Source organism: Mustela erminea, chromosome X, assembly GCF_009829155.1.
Source record: "Mustela erminea isolate mMusErm1 chromosome X, mMusErm1.Pri, whole genome shotgun sequence".
In the NCBI taxonomy this organism is placed as follows: Eukaryota; Metazoa; Chordata; class Mammalia; order Carnivora; family Mustelidae; genus Mustela; species Mustela erminea.
The window spans coordinates 34,008,281-34,030,368 of NC_045635.1; the positions used below are offsets into that span (position 1 = coordinate 34,008,281).

The window sequence follows — 22,088 nt, forward strand, 5'->3', positions numbered from 1 at the left end:
TTTTCAAGTGTACGATTTAGCGGCATTAAGTACATTCACAATGTTGTACAACCGTCACCACTGTCCAGCTCCAGAAATTTTTCACCACCTTGAGGGAAATCCCTGGGAATTATCAAGCAGTCATTTCCCATTACCCCTCTCTGCTACCCTAGGAAACCACTAATCTGCTTCCAGTCTCTATGGACTTGCCTGTTCTGGATGATTCATACAAAGGTAGTAATACAGTATGTGGGCTGTGTGTCTGTCTTCTTTCCCTTAGTATGTGTTCAAGATTCACCCATGTTGTAGCATGTGTTGGCACTATATTCCTTTTTATGACTGGGTAATATTCCATTGTATGGAGGGACCACGTTTTGTTGATCTGTTCATCAGCTGGTAGATACTGAGGTTGTTTCCACCATTCAGCTTCTGTGACTAGTGCTGCTGTGGACATTCATGTACAAGCTTTTGTTTGTATACGGGTTTGCAGTTCATTTGGGTATCTACCTGGCTGTGGGATTGCTGGGTGATATGGTCGCTGTGGTTATATTTTGAGCAACCGGACATCAGTGATTCTTAGGCATATTATTAGTCGCCTGTGGCCGCTCTAACAAAGTACCATAAAATGGCTGGCTTGCATGACAGAAATTTATTCTCTTACAGTTCAGAGGCCAGAAGTCTGAAATCAAAGCGTCAGCAGGGCCATCGTGCCTCTGAGACTGGGGAGAATTGTTTCTTGCCTCTTCCTCTCCTTGGTGTTCCTCAGCTTGCTTGCAGCTGTGTCATTCCGATTGGCCACATGCCCTTCCCCTGTCTCTGTGTCTTCCCATGGATCCCTCCTGTCTCTTCTTCTTTTAAGGACATCAGTCATACTGGATTAAGGGCCCAACCTCCTCCAGTATGGCCTCATCTCAGCTTAAATAATTGCATCTGCGACAACCCTATTTCCAAGTAGGGTCACATTCTGAGGTACTGAAGGTAGGATTTCAACAGATCTTTTGAGGGGACATAATTCAATCCATGACAAACTGACAGATATCACTGCATCTGAATCCCATAAGGATCTTGTTAACATGGGCTTGGAGAGGAGCCCGAGGTTCTGCATTTTCAACAAGCTCTTCCAGTAGATGCCAGGTTCAAGGACTTGTTCTGGTTTGGCACAGACTTGGTTTGGCTTTAGCAATGAAAATCCAGAGTGCAAGGAAACCCCTCATCCCTGGGAAAATTGGGACGGTTTGTCATCCCGTGGAATTACCAGATCACAATTTGAGTAGCAAGGATTTAATGGGCTATGTAAATTTACCCATTAATTACATTATTGAATATTCATATTTATCTTTACATCTAAATAATCTATTTTGCTAGAACAGGCCAAGTTTTCAAGAATCTGGACCTAAAACTTATCCCCGCGAAAGCTCCAAACTGTGAAATAGTTGAGCTGATGGCACCATCTGTGTTAACTCGTAAAATTATCTATGACACTCAGCAGTGTCCTTGTTAGTTTGAAAATGGAGATTTCTGACTCCTTTACGGGGTAATTATGCATGGGCAAGACCTTGAGGCTAAGCGTAGCCACAGGATTTGAAGTGCTCAGTATACTTTTCCCGCTGCTTCCTGGGGACTGGAAAAATATAGGAGAAAGCTCCTTTCTGAAGTTGGGTTTAAGCCCATTGCAATAGGGACAGTATCCTTCAACTCTTGATTCTTATTGCACCACCTAAAGAACTTAGAAACTGCTGAGACCAAATGATTCAGGCTACTTGAGACTGGCCACAGGCAGTCATAGTTTTTTGCTTTTTTTAATATGCTCTCCAGGTGATCCAAATGAATAACCAGAGTTGAGAATAATTGTGTGGGAACTTCCTTTAAAACAGAAATCTTGCCAATCCATTCCTAACCTTTTTTTCACCTGCACCCATATTCCTCTCCACTCCCCTCTATGCCCACATAACCTTTTGTTATGGCTGATAATTTCCTTAAGCAAGTTCTCCTCTTCCTCCTGTTTGTGTCCTGTTTATACAATGACCTCACTGACCTGGGACCACATACAACTTACTGGAGGTAATAATTACTCCTGCAACAACTGCCCTTGGCAGGCTTTCCTCAAGCCTACTGGCTGTTTTTGTTTTTGTTTTTTTTTACTCTTTCACAAAAGGTGTCCTTAACATCATCCACGATAGAGTTAGCCTCTGATAGTGTTGCTATTTTGACAGCAGAAACTCTCAGGAATCAAGCTAAATCTCCCAGAGAATCTGTACTGTGTGTTCCTCTACAAACCAGCCACAGGAAATCTGGGTGGAGTGTACATTATTCTTTTATTGGGATATAATTCACATGTCATAAGAGCCGCCCTTCTAAAGTGTCCAATTCAGTGGTTTTTAGTAGGTTCACAAAACTGTGCAACCATTACCACATCATTTTCCAGAATATTTTTGTCACTTCAAAAAGAAACCCCCTACTCATTAACAGTCACTCCTAACAGTCATTCCTGCCACCCCTTCCCCTGTAACCTCTATTTCTGTTTCTGTGGATCTCTCTATTCTGGACATTGCTTATAAATGGATCATTCAACACTGGTCTTTTGTGTCTAGGTCACTTCATTCACTCAGCAGATTTTCAAGGTTCATACGTGCAGCATGTATAAATACTTCATTCCTTTCTGTGGCCAAATAATTTTCCATTGTAGGGATTTACTACATTAGGTTTATTCATGCATAACTGATGAACATTAAAGTTGTTCCTGCTTTTGGGCTACGATAAATAATGCTATGAACATTTCTGTACAAGCTCTTGTGTGAACATGTTTTCAAATCTCTTGGGTGTACGTGTAGGAGAATTGCTGGGTCATATGGTATCTCTCTGTTTGGCTTCTTGAGGAACTTCCGAAATGTTTTTGAACATTATTTTTTGGCCTCGATACAGCTCGCTCTTTCCTGGCTGTGAGGTGGTTTGCACTTGTTAGGTTGGGAGAAATGGGTCTCAGGCACTCTAAACATTTTTTCTGTTATCTGCTAAACATTTTATGTGCAGAAAGAACGGTACCTTCATACAGAAACAGGTCGTTCGGCATCATTTCAAAATGTGAGGACCTCTAAAAAATGGCGTTCCTCCCGTGGCAAGGGTTTGGGGTGTCTGAGCTCCCAGGTTCCTGACCATCCCTCCAGCTGTGTCGCCGGCCACCTGTCTCAGTCTGTTCCTGGCACAGACAAGGCCGGCTGTTCCAAGGACACGACTACTGGGCCACTTCCATCTGAGAAGGGCTGGTGGGGCGCCTAAATGCAGAAACGTGACTGCTTTTCGGGGATACCAATAAAGCTCCTGTCGCCAGGTGCAGACAGCCCTGCAAATGTAAAGCCCTACTGTGCATCAAGCAGAAACTTACGTGCCAAGGGCCGCCTGGAAGAGGCTGAGCTGACCTCCGACCCCGCCCCAGGTTCTTCCACTCCCTCCCCGCGGCCCTGCCCGGCTCTTGGCCTGGGGGTCTGAGCCTGCGCGGGCGTGCCGGCGCGGGCGGCCTTGTCAGCATGCGCAGTCGCTGCCCGCCCGACTCCTTAAATCGGTGCCCTGCGGAGTGCGCGCTCACGCACGCGCACCGCCTCATCTGCGCGCGCACGGGGCCTCTCGCGGCACGCGCTCCCGCCCCGCCCCGCCCCGCCTCCTCCCCCCTCCCGCGCGCCCGCCCGCCGCCCGCCGCCGCCGCCGCCGCCGCCGGAGCTCTGTAGTATGGCATCGAGGAGAATGGAGACCAAACCTGTGATAACCTGTCTCAAAACCCTCCTCATCATCTACTCCTTCGTCTTCTGGGTGAGTGGCCACGCCGGGCGGGTGGCCGGGCCTCCGGCCGTCAATCCCTGTAGTGATGCTCGGAGAAAGGAAGAGGGGGCAAAAAACCCAAACCAAAAATCTCATCTCGTTCCCTCCTTAAGGAGATAGGCTCAGGGGGCTGGGCTGGGGCTGCAGGATGGCGGGGTGCAAGCTTGGAGCTGCTCGGACTCTAGACCCCACCCGGTGCAGCCTGCAAGGGGCTGCGTGGTGGCGGTGACTGCAGGATGTCGACCTTTCCCAAATTTGTTTTAATACACTGATTTATTTTTTTAAGCTCGCGGGATAGGGTCAGCCTCTAGGGAAAGTTGCGGGTTTATTCCTCTGTTTCCCTCTCTGGACACCCCTCCCCGACCTCCCTTACCAGCCTGTTCGCGGTGCCTCTAGGAGCTAACCCGGCGGGGAGAAGGGCGCGGGAGCACTGGGTTTGATCCCAGATTCCCGGTTATTCCCAACCCCGCGGGGCTGTGAGAGGGAGGTGCCAGGAGCCCTGTGCCTGCCTGCCTGGCTGGGCAAGGGCGACCAGAGCCCCCCAAGTGCACTGATGGGGAGAGGGAGCTGCCGTCGCGCGGAGACGCACTGGAGGGAAAGGGTCTTACATAAACTAGGGGCATCTTTGAGCTGCCCGGGGGACCCAGGAGGTGGGTCTTATGACCCTTTTCCCACTCTCTTCCACCCCTCCACTCTTCATCTGGTCTTTCTGTTATTGCACGAACCCAATCCGCAGAGTCCTGGGGGAAGACCCCCGCCACTTGGTGACAGCAATAGCGCCCCAACTCTACTCCCCATCTAACCAGTGCTGCTCCCAGTCCTTGAAGCTCAATGCAGAAGGGTGACGTCAGCCCCTCAGCTGAGGCCTCGGGGGGCTGCGTGGTGCACCTCGCGGAGGGATGCGCCCTTCTGCGCGCGGGGGTAGCTGGAGGGGGGGCCAAGGCTTGTGCCTTACCTCATCCTGTTTGGCAATTCGTGGCATCAGTGCAGGGCTGACACTGCAGTGATTCACTTCGAGGGGTGGGTGATACCTAAAGACCGTTTCCTGTTGTTTCTCTTTCCATGTAGAAACCCTATACCCAAGTTCCCCATTTCCACACCAAGCCACAGCTATCTTGCAGGAGAATGTCTGTTATCAACGCCCCCCCCCATCACACACACAATAATTTGGGTCATTTCACCTTTCAAGGCAGTCATTTTGAAACCTGAGGCTTTGTAGAAAAAGCGAATCCCTCCTTTGGTTGTTTTTGTCTGTGCCACCCCCCCCCCCACCCCGCTCAATTAGGCCTAATTTTGGCTTGAAACCGAGCACAGTACTGTGCGAGGAACCCAGACCTGGGCTGATGGTGAACTAGGCTGTTTGAAATGATGACCAGCTGTTTGTAATGACCAAGGCAGGAGCTGAGATTTATTAAGGATGAAAAAAAAAAAATCTCTAATGCACGCACCACCCCCCCCCCCCCCCCCCCGCCGCTGGCATTTCCTTGTCACTGGTGTTGGTGGTGATTCTTCAGGTCGGGGGGACTGTGGGCTATGGGGACCAGATATTCCAAGAGCTCTGCAGTGAGATAGGATTAGATTAATTGAGTATATCACCCAAGGCAGACACAGAAACGGACTTTATTTGGATTGAAAATGACACAGGTTGAACATTTTTTGCCGAAACTTTCCAGTAGCCATTCTTGGGAACTGGTTGAGGTTTTTTTTTTTTTTTTTTTTTTTTGGTTTATTTCCTTAAATCTCTGTGTGGCACTTTAGTATTTACTTGACTTCCTATTTGTTACTGGAGTAAATCATATGGGTGATTATTTTTAGCTTCCTGAAAAATAAGATTTACAGTATATGTGGAGTGTTGTTCTTATAGCATCACTGCAGGCTGGTGAAGAAGGGAGTCTTCCAGGCAGAGGTTTTTCATCTCTTTAGCTCTTCTTGCTTACCTCCTGCCCCCACCCGGTGCATATAATTACTTAATGTCCCCTAATACATCTTAAACAAGCACTGCATTTTATGTCCTCTGAAGTTCTTGATGCCTGTGTTCTAAGCTTTTTATAATTTAAATAAAATGTTGACCTGGAGCATTTTCAGCAGTTTAGCATTCAATAATCATTCATAACCAAAGGAATGAGATCTCTTCAGATTTGAGGGTATTTTAAATAAGATATTCTCATTAATAAAGTGTTGTCCAAATGTCCTGTTTTCCATTGTACTTAAAAAAAAAAAGACTATTTATTTATTTGACAGAGAGACAACAAGAGAGGGAACACAAGCAGGGGGACTGGGAAAGGGAGAAGCAGGCTTTCTGCTGAGCAGGAAGCCCGAGCACCGTGCCCCCCCCCCCAAGGCTGAGGCTGGGCTGCATCCCAGGATCCTGGGACCATGACCTGAGCCCCCCAGGCGCCCCTCTATTGTACTTTAAATGCTGGTTGCTTTTTTTTTTTAACAACTTCACTGAAATATAATTCATATACCATATAATTCATACTTTGAAGAATGTACAATTCAGTGGTTTTTAGTATATTCACAGATACGTGCAACCGTCACCCTCGTCAATTTTAGAACATTTTCATTACCTAAAAAGGAAACTCCATACCATTTAGCTATCATACCCCACTCTCCTCTCCCTAAGCAATCACTGATCTACTTTCTGGATCTCTGTAGATTTCCCTGTTCTGGACATTTCATATAAGTCATGTAGTATGTGGTCTTTTGTGAATGGTTTCTTCCACTTAATGTAATATTTTTAAGACCCCTCCATGTTCCTTTTTATTGCCAAATAATACTCTGTTGTATGACTATATCACATTCCTTCATCTGTTTGTCCATTGATGAGCATTAGAGTTGTTCCTACCTTTTGGATATTGTGAATAATGCCGCTATAAATGTTTGTGTACAAGTGCTTGTGTGAACGTGTATTTTCAGTTTGCAGGGAATTGCTGGGGCATATATTAACTCTATGTTTAATTTTTTGAAGACCTGCCATCGTGTTTTCCATAGTGACTGCACCATCTTTTATTACCTCCCCCAACCCAGCCGTGTATGGGGGTTTTGATTTTCCCACATTGTCGCCAACATTTGTTCGTATATGACTGTGATTCTGATCATCCACATAGGTGTCTTATTGTGGTTTTGAGTTGAATTTCCCTGGTGATTAATGATGTTAAGCATCTTTTTATGTGCTTCTTGGTCATTTGTATATCTTTCTTGTAGAAATGTCTATTGATAGCCTTTGCTCATTTTTTATTTGGGTTATTTATTATTGAGTTGCAAGTGTCCTTTATATATTCTTGATTCAAGACTCTTATTGGATATATCATTTGCAAATATTTTCTCCTGTGTGTTGCCTTTTCACTTTCTTGATGGTGTCTTTTGAAGTATAAAAGTTTATTTTGATAAAGTCCAGTTTACCTATTTTTCTTGTGTTGCTTATGTTTTTAGTGTCATATCTAGGAATCTGTTGCCAAACCCAAGATCATGAAGAAAATGCCATTTAATAGAGTGATTTATCAATTCAGTAAATACAGTTGAGAAATTTATCTTTTTCTAGCACCTAGAACTATGTCTGGCACATAGGTACTCTAATATCTGTCAAAACTTCTGGGCTTAGGTTAGGTAACTAACAAAAAAGATGACCTTGGTGTTATTTTAAGTGGAAGATGTAGAAAAGATTAAACAGAATTGTTTCCTTTGCATTCTTTTTGAATTGTTTTAATAGGACTACCTCTCTTCCCTTCCTTCAGTTTAGACTTAGGACCAGAAGACATTTGAGCTTAAAATGGTAGTAGACCATATGATAATTGACTCTCTCTGCTTGACTTATTTCACTTATTTGTGGAGCATAACAAATAGCATGGAGGACAAGGGGAGTTAGAGAGGAGAAGGGAGTTGAGGGAAATTGGAGGGGGAGGTGAACCATGAGAGACTATGGACTCTGAAAAACAATCTGAGGAGTTTGAAGGGTGGGGTGGGAGGTTAGGGTACCAGGTGGTGGGTATTATAGAGGGCACGGATTGCATGGAGCACTGGGTGTGGTGAAAAAATAATGAATACTGTTATGCTGAAAATTAAAAAAAAAATAAATGCAAAAACATTTAAAAATAAAAAAAAAAATTAAAAATGGTAGTAGACCAGTAACATCAAGAGGTGAATATACCTGAGCGTTGGCTAAAGCAGAAGCCTAATGTTAGCGAATAGACCTTTGTTTTATCTGGTCTCCTCTTTTGTCTACAATCACTCTCCCCTTCCCAGGTGTTCCGCTAAAGCAGTGGTTCTCAACAGGTGACCTTATTGCCCACCCATCTCCTGACATTTGGCGATGTCTGGAGACCTTTTGAGTCCCAGCTGGGGATAGAGTGCTATTGGCATCTGGGGGTAGAGGCCCCAGGTGCTGCTAAACGACCTATAAAGCATAGGACAGGTCCTCACAGCAAAGATTTTCTGGCTCCATATGTCAACAGTGCCAGCAACGTCTACACTATCAGACTTGACATAATCCTATGAAGAAAAATAGAGCCTTAAGCAAAACTAAGTGTTTTAAAAACCATGTTTACTGGTGTTTGCAACCACCATGCCAGAGCATACTGAACACAATCCCAAGTGAGAAGAAAAACAATCTCTGTGGTATACTGTAATTCTTTTTTGAAGAAGAAAAGTAGGTAGTTCTTTATATAATAGTGTCTAAATGGATAAGATGATTTGTCTTCCAGTACGTGACATCTCCTGAATGCTAGGTAAATGGATCCTTTATTTTCCCTGATTTATGTGTTTCATTTTCAGATTTATAGAAGAGGAGAAAAAAAAAAAACACACCTAGGAGTAAGTTACTCTATGCTTCAAAGACTAGCAAACAGTGCCTGGCACTTAATAGGTTTACCCAGGAAGTATTTACTAATGAATGAATGAATAAAGGAAATTTTATTGATTACTCTTGGGCTCATTTATTTATTTCAATTTACCTTAATCGGGAGGCTTTTAAAAACAGTGTTCTTTTCAGTCTATTTGCGGTGACTAATATATGTGTTCCTGACATTGGTGTATACAAACATGGGATAGAGGACTTTATAAAGAATTGCTTATCCTAATGGTAGTTCAGTTACTATATTTTTATGATCAGCTAGTTTGCCAGACATTTTAGTTATCTAAAATCTAAAGCTGGAATTGGAATTTAATTTGTTAAACTTGAATAAAAAATATATCTATTTTATCCTAATACAAAGCAAAATATCTGTTCTTCACAACAAATAATTATTTCAACAACAACCAGGACAACTTTATAAATATACCACTTGTTAGGTAAATCTGTTTTGATTTGTAATTTGTAATGCATTTTAGACATTCATGTGAGTTCTGAATTAATTGCATCTAAATCCACTAAATAATGTGTGAAGAGAAATATCCTTTGCTTCATTCCAACATATATTGGATTTGATTTCTTCTTTGAATATCCAAGGACCTAATTAGCTCATCACTAGTGCTATCAAATTCTCTTATTGAAAAATATAAGTGATTTTTTTTTCATTTAGTAAGCATCATCAGCCTTTCTTGGGGAGGATTTAAAAGAATAATAGTCAAAATGTTTTTCTTTTTCCTTTTGTTATCCAGAAAGTTTAGTTCTTTGGGTTAAATAGAGAAGAAAAATATCTTAAAGAGCATTCCCCAACATTTACCAAGTGTTTGAATCTTGGCACATACTAAAGCTTATGCTAACTATTTTACATATTATGGTAACTCAGTAAACATTCATTAAATGGTTTTTATATGCCAGGTGTCTCAATAGAATGTTTACCAACTTTTGCTAGGTGCTGCTTCATTTTTAAGTAATACCCTCATTCTACTACTTCTCAGCTTTTTGGTATTAGGTATTATATATTGTCTTTCCCCTAAGGAATACGAAGATTTAGCTCTCCCACATCCTTTCCATATTGGGGTAGACCCCAATATATCATTGATTATTATCATATATCATTCTGGTTAGAGTACCAGTGGTTACATTACTATAAGCCTACTCACTAGGTAAGCCTACTCACAGCTGAGCCACTTAGTGTGTTTATTATGATTGCTTGCACAGCTTTTTGTTTTCCCTGGAGTTAAAAACTGCCTCATTTTATATCCTTTGCTTATGTCCTTTTCCATGTTTGCCCCTAATTTATCCTCCCACTTTCCCCAAGAGCTGTGTATCTTCATTTCGTATATTCAAACACTTCATGAATCCTATCCGTTCCCATTGGAGACATTTTCTTCTAGAGCATTCTGACCTTCAATTTGGACTAGTGTTCCCTGGGCCTTTGAAAGAGCCAACATCATTTTAATCTCCCTTTACCATCATCCTGGGGAATCTGGTCTCCTTTTATGCTGGATCCTCAATTTCCTATATATCCTGTTTTTCTCTTTCTTGGTTTGTTCTTTCATTTTGGTGGAGCAAATCTTCTAGTAACTTTCTGGAAAAGGATGCATGGTAGGTTAATATTTTGAGGTCTTGCAGGTGTGAAAATCTTATTTTGCTCTTGTACTTAATTTTATAGTTTGGCTGAGTATAGAATTCTAGCTGTAAACCATTTACCCTCAAAATGTTGCTGTCTCCTCCCCTCCTCCCAGTGTTCTTGCTCTTGTTACTTCTATGAAATCAAATCTTATTCTAATTCTACTTAAATTCTGCTTTTCCTTCTCTGAAAGCTTTTGGAAACTCTTTCTTGTTTTTTGGTGCTCTGAAATTGCATCAGATTATGTCTTGTTATATGTTTATTTGTATTTCTTTCCTGTAGAGCCTTTCAATCTGGTAACTGAGGTCTTTTAGTTTGGGGAAATTTTCTTGAAAAATTTTTTATTACACTTTCCTTTCATTTTCCCTATTCTCCCTTTCAATATTTCACCTCTTAGATTCTCTTATTTTCTTTCCTATTTTTTACCTCTTCGTCTTTTACTTAAAATTTTATTTTTTAAGTAATCTCTATACCCACCATGGGGCTCAGACTCACAACCCCAAGATCAGGGATCATGTGGTTCACCGACTGAGCCAGCCAGGCGCCCCGAGCTCTTCATCTTTTTGGCTCTACTTTATGGGACATCTCTTGCACTTGATTTTGCCTGGTCTTGCATTTGTCATTTGTTTATATGTTGATTTCTAGGAGCTCCTCCTTGAGATCTGAATATTCCTTTTCCTAGCCTCTTGTTTCAAAAATGTAATCTCTTTTTATAATCCATCTGGCAATATTAATGATTTTTTTTAAAGATTTTATTTATTTATCAGAGAGAGAGGGGGGAGAGAGCAAGCACAGACAGACAGAGTGGTAGGCAGAGGCAGAGGGAGAAGCAGGCTCCCTGCTGAGCAAGGAGCCTGATGTGGGACTCGATCCCAGGACACTGGGATCATGACCTGAGCTGAAGGCAGCTGCTTAACCAACTGAGCCACCCAGGCGTCCCAATATTAATGATTTTTTAAAGTTTGCTTTTTCTGTATTGTTTCCTTCAAACATCTCTTGTTTTCTGGAATATTACTTCCAATTTCTGATCAACTTTTGGTCTTTGTTCCGTACTTGTTTAAGAGTAGAGCATGAAAACGCTGATTGGAAGCTCCTAGTATATATGAGGTGGGAGTTTGTTGAATTTAAGTTGGGTGATTTGGCTTGACAATTGAGTTTTGGAACCAAGGTCAGTATTTTTAAGTCTTTTCCCTTGGTCTGATCAGATTTCCTACAGAAGCATCTTCTAATCCTCTCTTTGAATGAAAATGTTTAGGAATTTGGATGTCTTCACATGCAATATATAAACCTTTGTTAAGCTCCTATTTGAGTTATAGAATCTATGTCCACTGTTCTTTTGTTTCTTAGTTCCATCCTAGAAAATAAATCCAAGCCTATGCTGGAATGGGGAAAGGCCAGAGACAGAAGATGGAGGGGATCTAATTACTTGTCTGAAAAAATATTTTTTTTTACCAACTCCTCCTTATTTTAGTCTTTTTTCCATCCCCAGTTCCAGGTGTGCACGAAGCTGCATTTTGAGAGTGCTTGCATGCAAATATTTCATTCTTGGCTTTTCTCATAGCCTTAAGATCTGGCTCAGCTTCCAAAGTGTCACTGCATTTGTCTCCTCTTCCATTCTGTTATTGTGGGTTTTAAAGATCCTTTTAGTGTCATTTCAGTGGAGTTTTGGGAGATAGCCAAGGTAAATGGATGTGTTCAATCCATCATCTTTAACTGAAAGTCTTTTATATTTGTATCTCTTCATTGCATGCTACTAATTAAATACATAGTTGTTTGTGAGTGATTGACTAGAGCACCTACAATGGCAATAGCTGGGTTGTTGTAATAGATATTGGTGTCTACTTTTCAATTTTTAAAAAGCTTTTGGATGTCAAGGGGAGTGTTCTAGGTTGGAATAGTCTAACTAAGGCACAGCCTCTTTAAGGCCACATGGCCATCAGGGACCAGAGTTGGATAAATGAGAATGAAGCTCTGAAGGTTGCTGCTGCTTTTTTTGCTCTTCTAATTTCTTCCCACCAGGTGAAGGCCCATGTGCCTTCTGACCTAATTCAGACCTTGCTGTATTAATTTAATGTGGAAGCACCAGAGTTCAAAGTAGGATGTTAAACGGGTTATTGCTCTGCTCTTTTTGTGTTTCTACAATGATAACCCTTCATGTTTATTATAGGACTTGTACATTATAATCTGAACAGTCTTTTCTTAATCAACTCTACTTCCCATATGCAATATGTAGTTAAGATATCTGCACTACCTTTTATATCATTTGGGGAACATTAAGTCTTTTCTACTTAGTAGTTGCTTGGAAACTAGCTGAATTTTTGTCCAATTAGAATGAAATACTTTCCTCAATTTTAATTATAGCTAGAGTTCTTGATTTGACCCTACCATGAGCTACATTACTTATGATTCATTGACTGTTCAGCATTATATACTCTTTTAAGTAAGCACCTCAGAAGGGGCTGAGAATTGAAAATCATCTCTGACTGCGTTTCTTTGTTCAAATGTATTAAACCCTTGACGTGAGTGACTAATGCACTGCTAAACCAATCTGAAGCACATTTTAAAATATATTCATATGTCTTTTCCTTCCTTGTTCCTATTACAGCAGCCTCTGATTTGGGTTCTCTCCTCATGGCAAGCAGATCGTTGGATTATTGCTCTTAAATTTCTTTTCCGGGGGCGGGGGTGCTTGGGTGACACAGACGCTTAAGTGTTTGACTCTTGGTTTTGGCTCAGGTCATAATCTTGGGGTTGAGATTGAGCCCCAACCCAGGCTCCTTGCTCAGCATGGAGTCAGCTTAAGATGCTCCCCTCACCTCTAAAATAAATAAATATTTTTAAAAATTTTCCTTTTTTGGCCGTTATTCCCTCTTGCCGCAACAGAAGGCTTTTCACTCTTTTTTTTTTTTTTTGATTTTTGATTTATTCATTTGACAGACAGAGATCACAGGCAGGCAGAGAGGCAAGCAGAGAAAGAGGGAAGCAGGCTCCCCACTGAGCAGAGAGCCCGATGCGGGGCTCGATCCCAGGACCCTGGGATCATGATCCGAAGGCAGAGGCTTTAACCCACTGAGCCACCCAGGTGCCCCATGGCTTTTCATTCTTGTCTCAACATTTTTGGCCTCTTTTATATAGAGCCCCAATATTCATCAAGAAAAAGACATCAGGGGAAAAGATAGAAGGTTTTTCTTTGTTTTCCCTTTTCATTATTTGATCAGTTGAACATAAAAGCAGGTTATATGGTTTGGTGGTAAAATTGAGAATCACAGTTCTATTGTGGAAAATTTTTCTTAGTGCATTCTGTAAGACATAGTGGGTGTTTTCACCATCTCTTTTAGGAGAAACTCCAGGTGCCTTTTACTGGAAGATGGAGTGGATCAGGTACAGGTACTAATTGAGCAGTCTAGTGATTCTCAGCCCTGTGTGCCCGGCAGGATTGCCTAAGGAGACCTAAAATACATGTTTAGGCTCCACTCTAAGTGATTCTGAATCAGTTGATCTGGAGTTGGGTACCAGCATTTCTATCTTTTAAATGATCTCCCAGGGGCTTCAGCTATTCAAGCAAGACTGAGAACCATTGATTCCAAAAGAACTCAATATATCACAGTAGGCCTGGTTCACCTTGAGTCTCCTGGGTCTGGAGGTTGCTAAGGAATAGATATCTAGCTGCTGAGTATCTAGTGTTGGCTTATTGATTTGTTCTGCTTTGCTCCAAATCTGAAGCTAGGTTTTCAATGTCTCTTAGTAAATCAAAGTGTCCTTGTCACTCGTGGGAGACCTTGCTAGTTATTTCTAACTATAGGCATACTCATCAGAATCACTAAGGGACTTTTAAAAAATGTGTGGTCCTATCTCCTGAAGTTTTGATTTTAATTGATCTGGAGAACAGCCTGGGTACATATTTTTTTAAAAACCATTCACAAGGTGATTCTGATTCCTGGGCTGTGATTCTGTGGTCTGTGTTGCAGTTTGTTTTAAATAAATTCTTACCATATGAATGCTTTCCTGTGATGTGATCTGTGGTACCATAAAGCTAGTTTGAGAAGATTCCACAAGCAAGATGTAGCCCATCTAGTGCTTTTCTTACCCACTGAACTGGTCTCTTGTAAGTGTCTCCAACTGAACTCTTGGAGTTTGGCGTAGTTTCTTTTCTCCAGGGTGAATCTATTTCTGCTCACGGTTGCACTTAAAAGAAGTTAAGAAGAGTCATGGTTTGCCCTCTGTCAAAAGATTCAACTATTATCCGATATATAAAACAAAAAGCAAAATAGGAGAGACAGAAATTTATGAGTAAAGTAGATTTCTGATCTTTTTGGGAAGTATGGTCATGTTTGGGGGTTGCTTTGATTACAGAGGCATGAGTGGTTGACCTTGGCCTTAGAGCCATTTGGGTGAGACTGCTGTTGATTGACTCTGAAAAGTGTGTTCACTGCAGTGCGTCTGCTGCTGCTTGGTTGACCTTGGATTTGTGAGACTGTCATTGTAATTGGCTTTCTGAATTATGTTCCCTGAAGCGAGTTGAGTTGTCATTGACAATTAGACTGAGGTGAATCGCCATTGATCAAATAGGTTTGAAAGTGCATGCTGGTGGTTTACTAGTTACCATGCCTATTGAATAATCAATTTTCCTTTCCCCAGAAATATAGAGACATTTATTCTTGCCTGAGACTACCAATTCTTGCTTCTCCGTGAAATGAAGTTGTTCTGCACTTCAGTTCCCATTCTCCAAACCTCATTGTGGTGATATACAGAATTCCGGGGTCAGTTAATTGTTCTAATCATTCCACAACAATTACTTGAGAATTTCTGATTTCTGGGGATTGTTCCAGGACTTCCCAAAGGTAGACCGCATTGCATTGAAAAGGAACCTAAAGCTCAATAATAGGGATCTGGGTGGTACATGTTCCTTGCACCTCCTCATCGCTTCTTCTGTTCATTTTCTATTTCTGATGAAACTTTTGAGGATTTCTTGCTTTACTTGATTTCTGTTTCACATTCTAAACTGTATCAGTCATTTGGTATTCTTTTAATTATTGCCTTCTCTTATAGGGGATCCAAAATCAGTGCTGTGTGAAGTCTTGATTTGGACCATTTGCTGTGTGACCTTTGGCAAGTCACCTAAGTGTCTCTGAACCTCTGTTCCCTCTCCAGAATTGAGATCCATGCTTACCCCCTTAGTCAGGTGTTTGAAAGTTAAATGACATTCAGGTGCTTTGTAAAGTGTGACACACGCATGTTTTGGCAATATTATTCCTTATGGTGTAGAGTGTTGCTTTTTTTCTTGATATTTTGTACATGGGAGGTACTATGTCTATTTGTTAAATGAGTAAATTGATCACAATACTTTCTATTCTGAAAATCAAGGCTTAACATTTTGGATTTTATAGTTTGCTATGAAAGAGAGCTGGGATTGCAAAAGGGTTTGAATAAGAACCAAAGATATAATGAGTTTGATCACTGAGTTTAGCTCTGTCATTGAAATAAGAGTATTCTTAAGTAGGATAAAAATAAATATAAATCTGTCACTTAAAATTAAACGGAGTATCGATGACTTGCCTTATTATATTTCAATAAACTTTTAATTTTAGAACAATTTTAAATTTACAGAAAAAATGTGGAGATAGTACATAGTTTCCATATACCATGTAACCAGTTTTTCCCATTATTAACATCTTATATTACTATCATACATTTGTTACAGTTAGTGAAACAGGATTGATACATGATGAACTGAAGTCCATACTTCATTCAGATTTGTCTGAGTTTTTACCTAATATCTAATTTAGGCTACTGTATTACATTTAGTAGTATTACATTTAGACTTCTTTTGGCTGTGACAGTTTTCTCAGACTTTCCTTGTTTTTGATGACTGACAATTTTGAAGAATAGGGGTCATATACTTTGTACAGTGGCCCTCTTTTGGGATTTGTCTGTTATTTTTCTCATGGTTACTAGGGTTATGTGTTTTGGGAAAGAAGACCACAGGTTAAGTGCCATTTTCATGACATCATATGAAGGGTACATACTATCAAGATAACTTACTGCTGTTGATATTGACCTTGATTACCTGGCTGAGATAATAAAATTAGTCTCTTTCCGCCTTCCCATACTATACTCTTTGGAAGAAAGTCACTATGCCTAGCTCACACTTGTGGAGTGGGGAGTTATGCTCCACTTCCTTGAGCGTAGAGTATGTACCATTATTCTTTTATGAGAAGAGATGATTTCCACTCAACAAATGTTAAAACCAACAGTAAATATTTGTTTTAAAAATAATAAAATATTAAAAACATTTGAGTCAGTTGGGGACTAGACAAGGATTCTTTTTTACCATGATTATTTATAATTTGGTTTATCTAGCCTATGTAATAAAAGAAAAAAAACCCTTTATGTTGGATCTTTTCATGGATACAATTGTTGTATACTAAGAAACCCAATAGATTCTAGATAAAAAACAAAAAATAAAAACAAAACAAACAAACAAACAAAAAATCTACTAAGAGAATTTGGTAAAATGGCCAATTGGATACAAGATAAAAATACAAAAATTACTTGCTTTTCATTATTTTAGCACAAGTCTTAGAAAAGGAGAGGAAAAATTCCATTCTTAGTAGCAACAGATACCATAACTACTTTAGAAAAATGTTAACAAGAAAGGTAAGCCTCTTATATGAAGAAAACGAAAGATTTACTGAAGGTCATAAAATAAGATCCAACCAGATTAAAGGACACTGTGTACTTGAGTGGGGGAGATTTTATATCATAAAAATACCAGATTTTCTAAAAATGTGTTTAGGGCCATTCCATATAGAATCCCAACAGGACGTTTTCTGAGGGGTAGGGGTGGTACTTGATAAAATAATGTTTTTTATAGAAGAACAAATGCCTGAAAAATCCAGAGAAATTGGGGGGCGGGTAAGGAAGTACGTGCCCCACCAGTTATCAGAATGTGCTCTTGTGGCAGACAGACCATGTGATGGCTGCCATAACCCCCACTTCCTGGTATTCATGCTCTTATGTAAGCTCGTCCACGTGGGTCTGAGCAGGACCTATGACTTGCTTCTAATTGAGTACAACAAAGATGTTCAGACACATGTGAATACATGTTCACGATTACATCAGATACAACTGTAATGTCTGCCTTCCTGAGAGACTCCTTCCCTGGCTGGCTTCGAAGAAGTAAGCTTCCATATTGTGATCTGCCCTATGGAGCAGGCCACATGGCAAGGGACTGAGGGCAGCTCTGGCTGCAAGAAACTGAGGCCCCCAGTTTGACAGCCTGCAAGCAACAGAATGACGCCAATGATCAAGTGATCTTGGAAGCAGATCCTTCCCCATGTAGGCCTTGGATGAAACTGCAGCCACCTGACCCCTTGGAAGCTTTGTGAGACTCTGAAACAGAAGACCCAGTTAAGCTGTGCCCAGACTCCTGACACTGCAGAAACCATGAGGTAATAATTGTATGCTGTTTGACACCTCTATATTTGTGGTAATACATAACTAATACAGCTAGGAAGTCACTAATTGATTCAATCTCATATTGACTTAGAAATATACAAATAGGTTAGTGGAACAATAGCAAATCCAAAAGTAAATTTTAGTGCATATGGTTTACTATATGAAAAAGAACATTCATCGCAGTGAGAGGATGGATATACAGAAGAAAGTAAAACTGGAGCCCTTACGTAAATAATATTAAAACTGGTAGTTGGTGTAAATGCATAAATACAAAACCAAAGCCATATCTGTAAGAAAATATAGAGATAATATGCACGACATGAATTAGACTGCCTTAACCCAGCTGGGGACTCAGAAGCAATTTTAAAAAAGTTTGTCTTTGCTTATAAACATTTTTAAATTGTATGGCAAAAGGTACAACAAAGTCAATTAAAATGGTCGTGGTGAGATAAGGGGATAGTGCCAGACTGTTAACTAATATACTATTTTCTTCATAAAGAAAGTCCTGTTACAAAAAAATATATATATATATTCTGATGCAAGCTTCTTATCTTGGACTGATAATAGTTTGCTGACCAGCGCTGGCCCACTGACCACACTTTGGAAATCACTGCTCTAGGAAAGGGATCAGCAAACCATTTCTGTAAAGAACAGATAATAAATATTTTAGGCTTTGTGGGCCTTATGGTCCCACTTGCAACTACTCAGCTTTGCTATTTCATGTGAAATCAGCATAGGCAAATGTAAATAAAGAAGCGAAGCTATCTTCAAATGCAACTGTATTTACAAAAAGAGGTGGACAGCCCAATTTGACCCATGGGCTATTGTTTTTGGACTCCTGCTCTAGGGGATACCTATATAAGGAATAATCCTTAGCCTCAAGAATTGAAGTTTAAATGGGAGGAGTGCCTGGGTGGCTCAGTTGGTTAAGCCTTTACCTTCGGCTCAGATCATGATCTCAGGGTCCTGGGATCGAGCCCTGCATTGGGCTCCCTGCTCCTTGGAGAGCCTGCTTCTCCCTCTCCCTCTGCCTGCTGCCCCCCCTAGTTGTGCTCACTCTCTCTGTCAAATAAATAAGTAAAATTTTAAAGGAAATAAAGTTTAAATGGGCATATAGGAGTGGGAGTGAAGCAAGCCTCCCAATTTGGGGCTTGAAAGAGCTAGCCATGTGCTATCCAATAAAGCAGCCACTTGAGCACTTCAGTTGTAGATAGTCCAAATGGACACCTAGTATAAAATATGTAGATGTTGAGTATTTAATATGAACAAATATCTGTTTTTATATTATGTATTGAAATGTTAATATTTTAGACATACTAAGTTAAATAAAATATTATTAAAATTAATTTCACCAGTTTCTTTTTAATTTCATTGTGGCTACTAGAGAATTTAAAGGTAAGTATGCAGTTCACCAATAGATCTCTATTGGACAGCACTGAATGAGAAGTACTAGAAGTTTAAATGAAGTGCTGTGAAGCCAAGGGAGAGAGCTCATTTAGCTGGGAATTTGGGCAAGTCAAAGGAACAGAATCCACCTTGGAGAATGAAAAAATTTTGACAAGTAGTGCCCTGGGAGGATCATGAAGTCTCTCAGTTGGAGGAAGTGGCGTAAGTACAGGTCTACAGAAAGCAGAATGGTTTCTGTGTTTGGGGCAGAGTGGGTCCATCTATAATAAGGGATCAAATGTGGTACTTCTAGGTAAGCAGGCCTAGGCCTTCTGGTGGGGTGTCTGCATGGGTTAGGGCTTTGGACATATTTTTGCTCGGGATGGGTAGGAAGACTAGACCATACTTTCAAGCACGGAGTGGTAGCTCTGGAAGCTGTTTACAGGTCTAGTCTAGAAACAGTAAGTTGGTTGGGTTGGAATAAGAAAGGCAAGAAGTGGTGAAACCTGGTGAACCAGGAAAGCATAGGGTCTTCTCTACAGTGACAATGAGAATGAAGAATAGAGGATAGTAGACAGCCATTTTTTGATGTGGCAAGGATATTTGTGAATGAGGGAGAACCCCAGTTAATGTGCTTGAAGAACCTGGATGATGGTGATGCCCTCGTGAAAATGCAGACCTTAGAAGTTGGTTTGAGATTAACAGGATGAGCTCCATTTTGCACGTGTTCAGTTGGAAATGCCCACAGATTTAAGAGCGAGGCCAGCTCTCAGAAGCTTGCTCGCTTGTGTTCTTTGCTGACAAAAGTGGCCCTGTGCACTTCTTTACATTTGGCCATCTCTGTACTTCCTGGCCCTTCCCACTGTCCACCATGAGCACAGTGAGTTGAGCGGGAGAACAGTTCTGACCCTTGACTACTTGCTAGTTGGCTGGTCAGTGGAACTTAAGATGACCTGGCTTCTGAGATATGGATGGAGACTTCTTTCAGAGGTACCGGAACTCAAGATACAAGAGACACAGCTGGCGTAGGGACAGAAGGAGAAAGAGACACAGCAACAAGTAGCAGAGAAAGGAAAAACTTCAGAGTGGGCCCAGTGGGCTCCTGACCACTAGATTCTGCAGGCTCCCACCTGAGTAGCTCAGTAGCAGCCCCCACTTTTCCCCGTAGCCTGGAACAATGGCTTTTCATGGTTGTGGTGAGGTATGGCTGAGCAGGTGCTATTCCTATCTATACTCCTTATTCTCTCCATTCTCCTAACAGTAAAGCTCCTTGGCTATCAAGAAGGGTGATTCGGGGGTGCCTGGGTGGCTCAGTGGGTTAAGCCGCTGCCTTCAGCTCAGGTCATGATCTCAGGGTCCTGGTATCGAGTCCCGCGTCGGGCTCTCTGCTCAGCGGGGAGCCTGCTTTCCTCTATCTCCCTCTCTGCCTGCCTCTCCGTCTGCTTGTGATCTCTCTCTGTCAAATAAATAAATGAAATCTTTAAAAAAAAAAAAAGGGTGATTCGGTGCATGTTTAAAGTAGTTCAACAGGCAGGTTCAGAATTAAAAGAGGAGGTTGGTGTGGAGATGCAAAATTGAGGAAAGTTCATTTTTTTCCTGTAGGAAGCATGAGATCATAAACAGGATTCTTTTCAACTGCATGGTAAGCCCCGAGTTCTACATACGGTCAGTGCTGAGTTGTGTGCCGGTAGTTGATATAACAGGTGGAACCAAGCGTTCAGGCCAGCACTTAGCACTAATGGAAGACTGAGTTTCAGTAAATCTTGCTTAAGGGATGACGGTTCTGTTGCAGGGTAGAAGCAAGTTATTGGAGCAAGTTACTTATTAATCTCCATAACAGCAGCTGCTCTATTTGTGACGTGAAGCTGGCCATTGTTTATATCCTTCAGAGATGTTTTGAGAACAAACAAGTCACTGCTTTGTATGTTGTATTTCTCATAAGATCGTCCTGGTCTGCAGAGGTAGCTAGCCTTACGGCTTTTGTAAATGGCTTAGAACAGGTAGCTCTGAAGGGTGACTCAGTGAGTGCTTTAGGGGCCTTTGATTTGGTCTAGATGACACCTGGAGGTGAAATGCCCTTCTCTACATCATTGGAAACTCAGATCAAAGTCTTTTAAACCAAGATGTCAGGAGCCAACTCTGTCTAGCATGTGAATTCTTTTGAGATAAATCCAGGAAAAGAGAGGTGCATAAATCAATAAATATTCTAATGAAAAGCTGTTTAAATAAGCTGTCTACAAAACAATCTGTGTACCTGGTGTACCATTTTTGTAAGGAAGAAAATGCATATTACAAATCCTGGAGGGGGACCCATATCAGAATGGTATTAGTTATAGCTGGGTGTGAAGATAAATCATGGGTTACTTTTTTTCTCTATGCTTTTCTTTATTTTCTGAGGCTCCTTTCCTGCCCTCACATATAGCATGAGTTACATTGGCAATTAAGAAAGCAGTAAATGCTGTTTTTTTAAAGATTTTATTTATTTCTTTGACAGAGAGAGATCACAAGTAGGCAGAGAGACTGGCAGAGAGAGGGGAAGCAGGCCCCCTGCTGAGCAGAGAGTCCGATGCGGGACTCGATCCCAGGACTCTGGGATCATGACCTGAGCCCAAGGCTTAACCCACTGAGCCACCCAGATGCCCCTAAATGCTGTTTTAAAAACAAAAATTTGGGGGCCTGCCTGGCTCAGTCAATAGAGCATGCAACTCTTGATCTTAGGGTTGTGAGTTCAAGCCCCACATGTGGTGTAAAGTTTAATTAAAATAATATATGTATATATATGTATATGTATACACACACACACACACACACATATATATATATATACACACACATATATATAAAATTTTCTGGATCATTTTATAGTCTGGTTTTCCTTTGTTTCTCAAGGATAGAGTGCCTATTTTTACATCATCAGGTCATTTATAATGCAGCAGGTTTTCGACCCAGTCCATTTTAGCTGTTGGATTATGTTAA

General features: G+C 41.1%; 1 protein-coding gene across 1 annotated transcript in view; it reads left to right on the top strand.

Moving 5' to 3' along the window:
- The first annotated feature begins 3,633 nt into the window (after positions 1-3,633).
- The window catches only part of TSPAN7 (tetraspanin 7), a 122,189-nt gene continuing 103,734 nt past the window's right edge, over positions 3,634-22,088 (top strand). Inside the window, exon 1 of the mRNA XM_032330403.1 lies at positions 3,634-3,783. Within this exon, the coding sequence (XP_032186294.1) occupies positions 3,703-3,783 (81 nt within the window). The 5' untranslated portion in view covers positions 3,634-3,702. The remainder of the gene's footprint in view (positions 3,784-22,088) is intronic.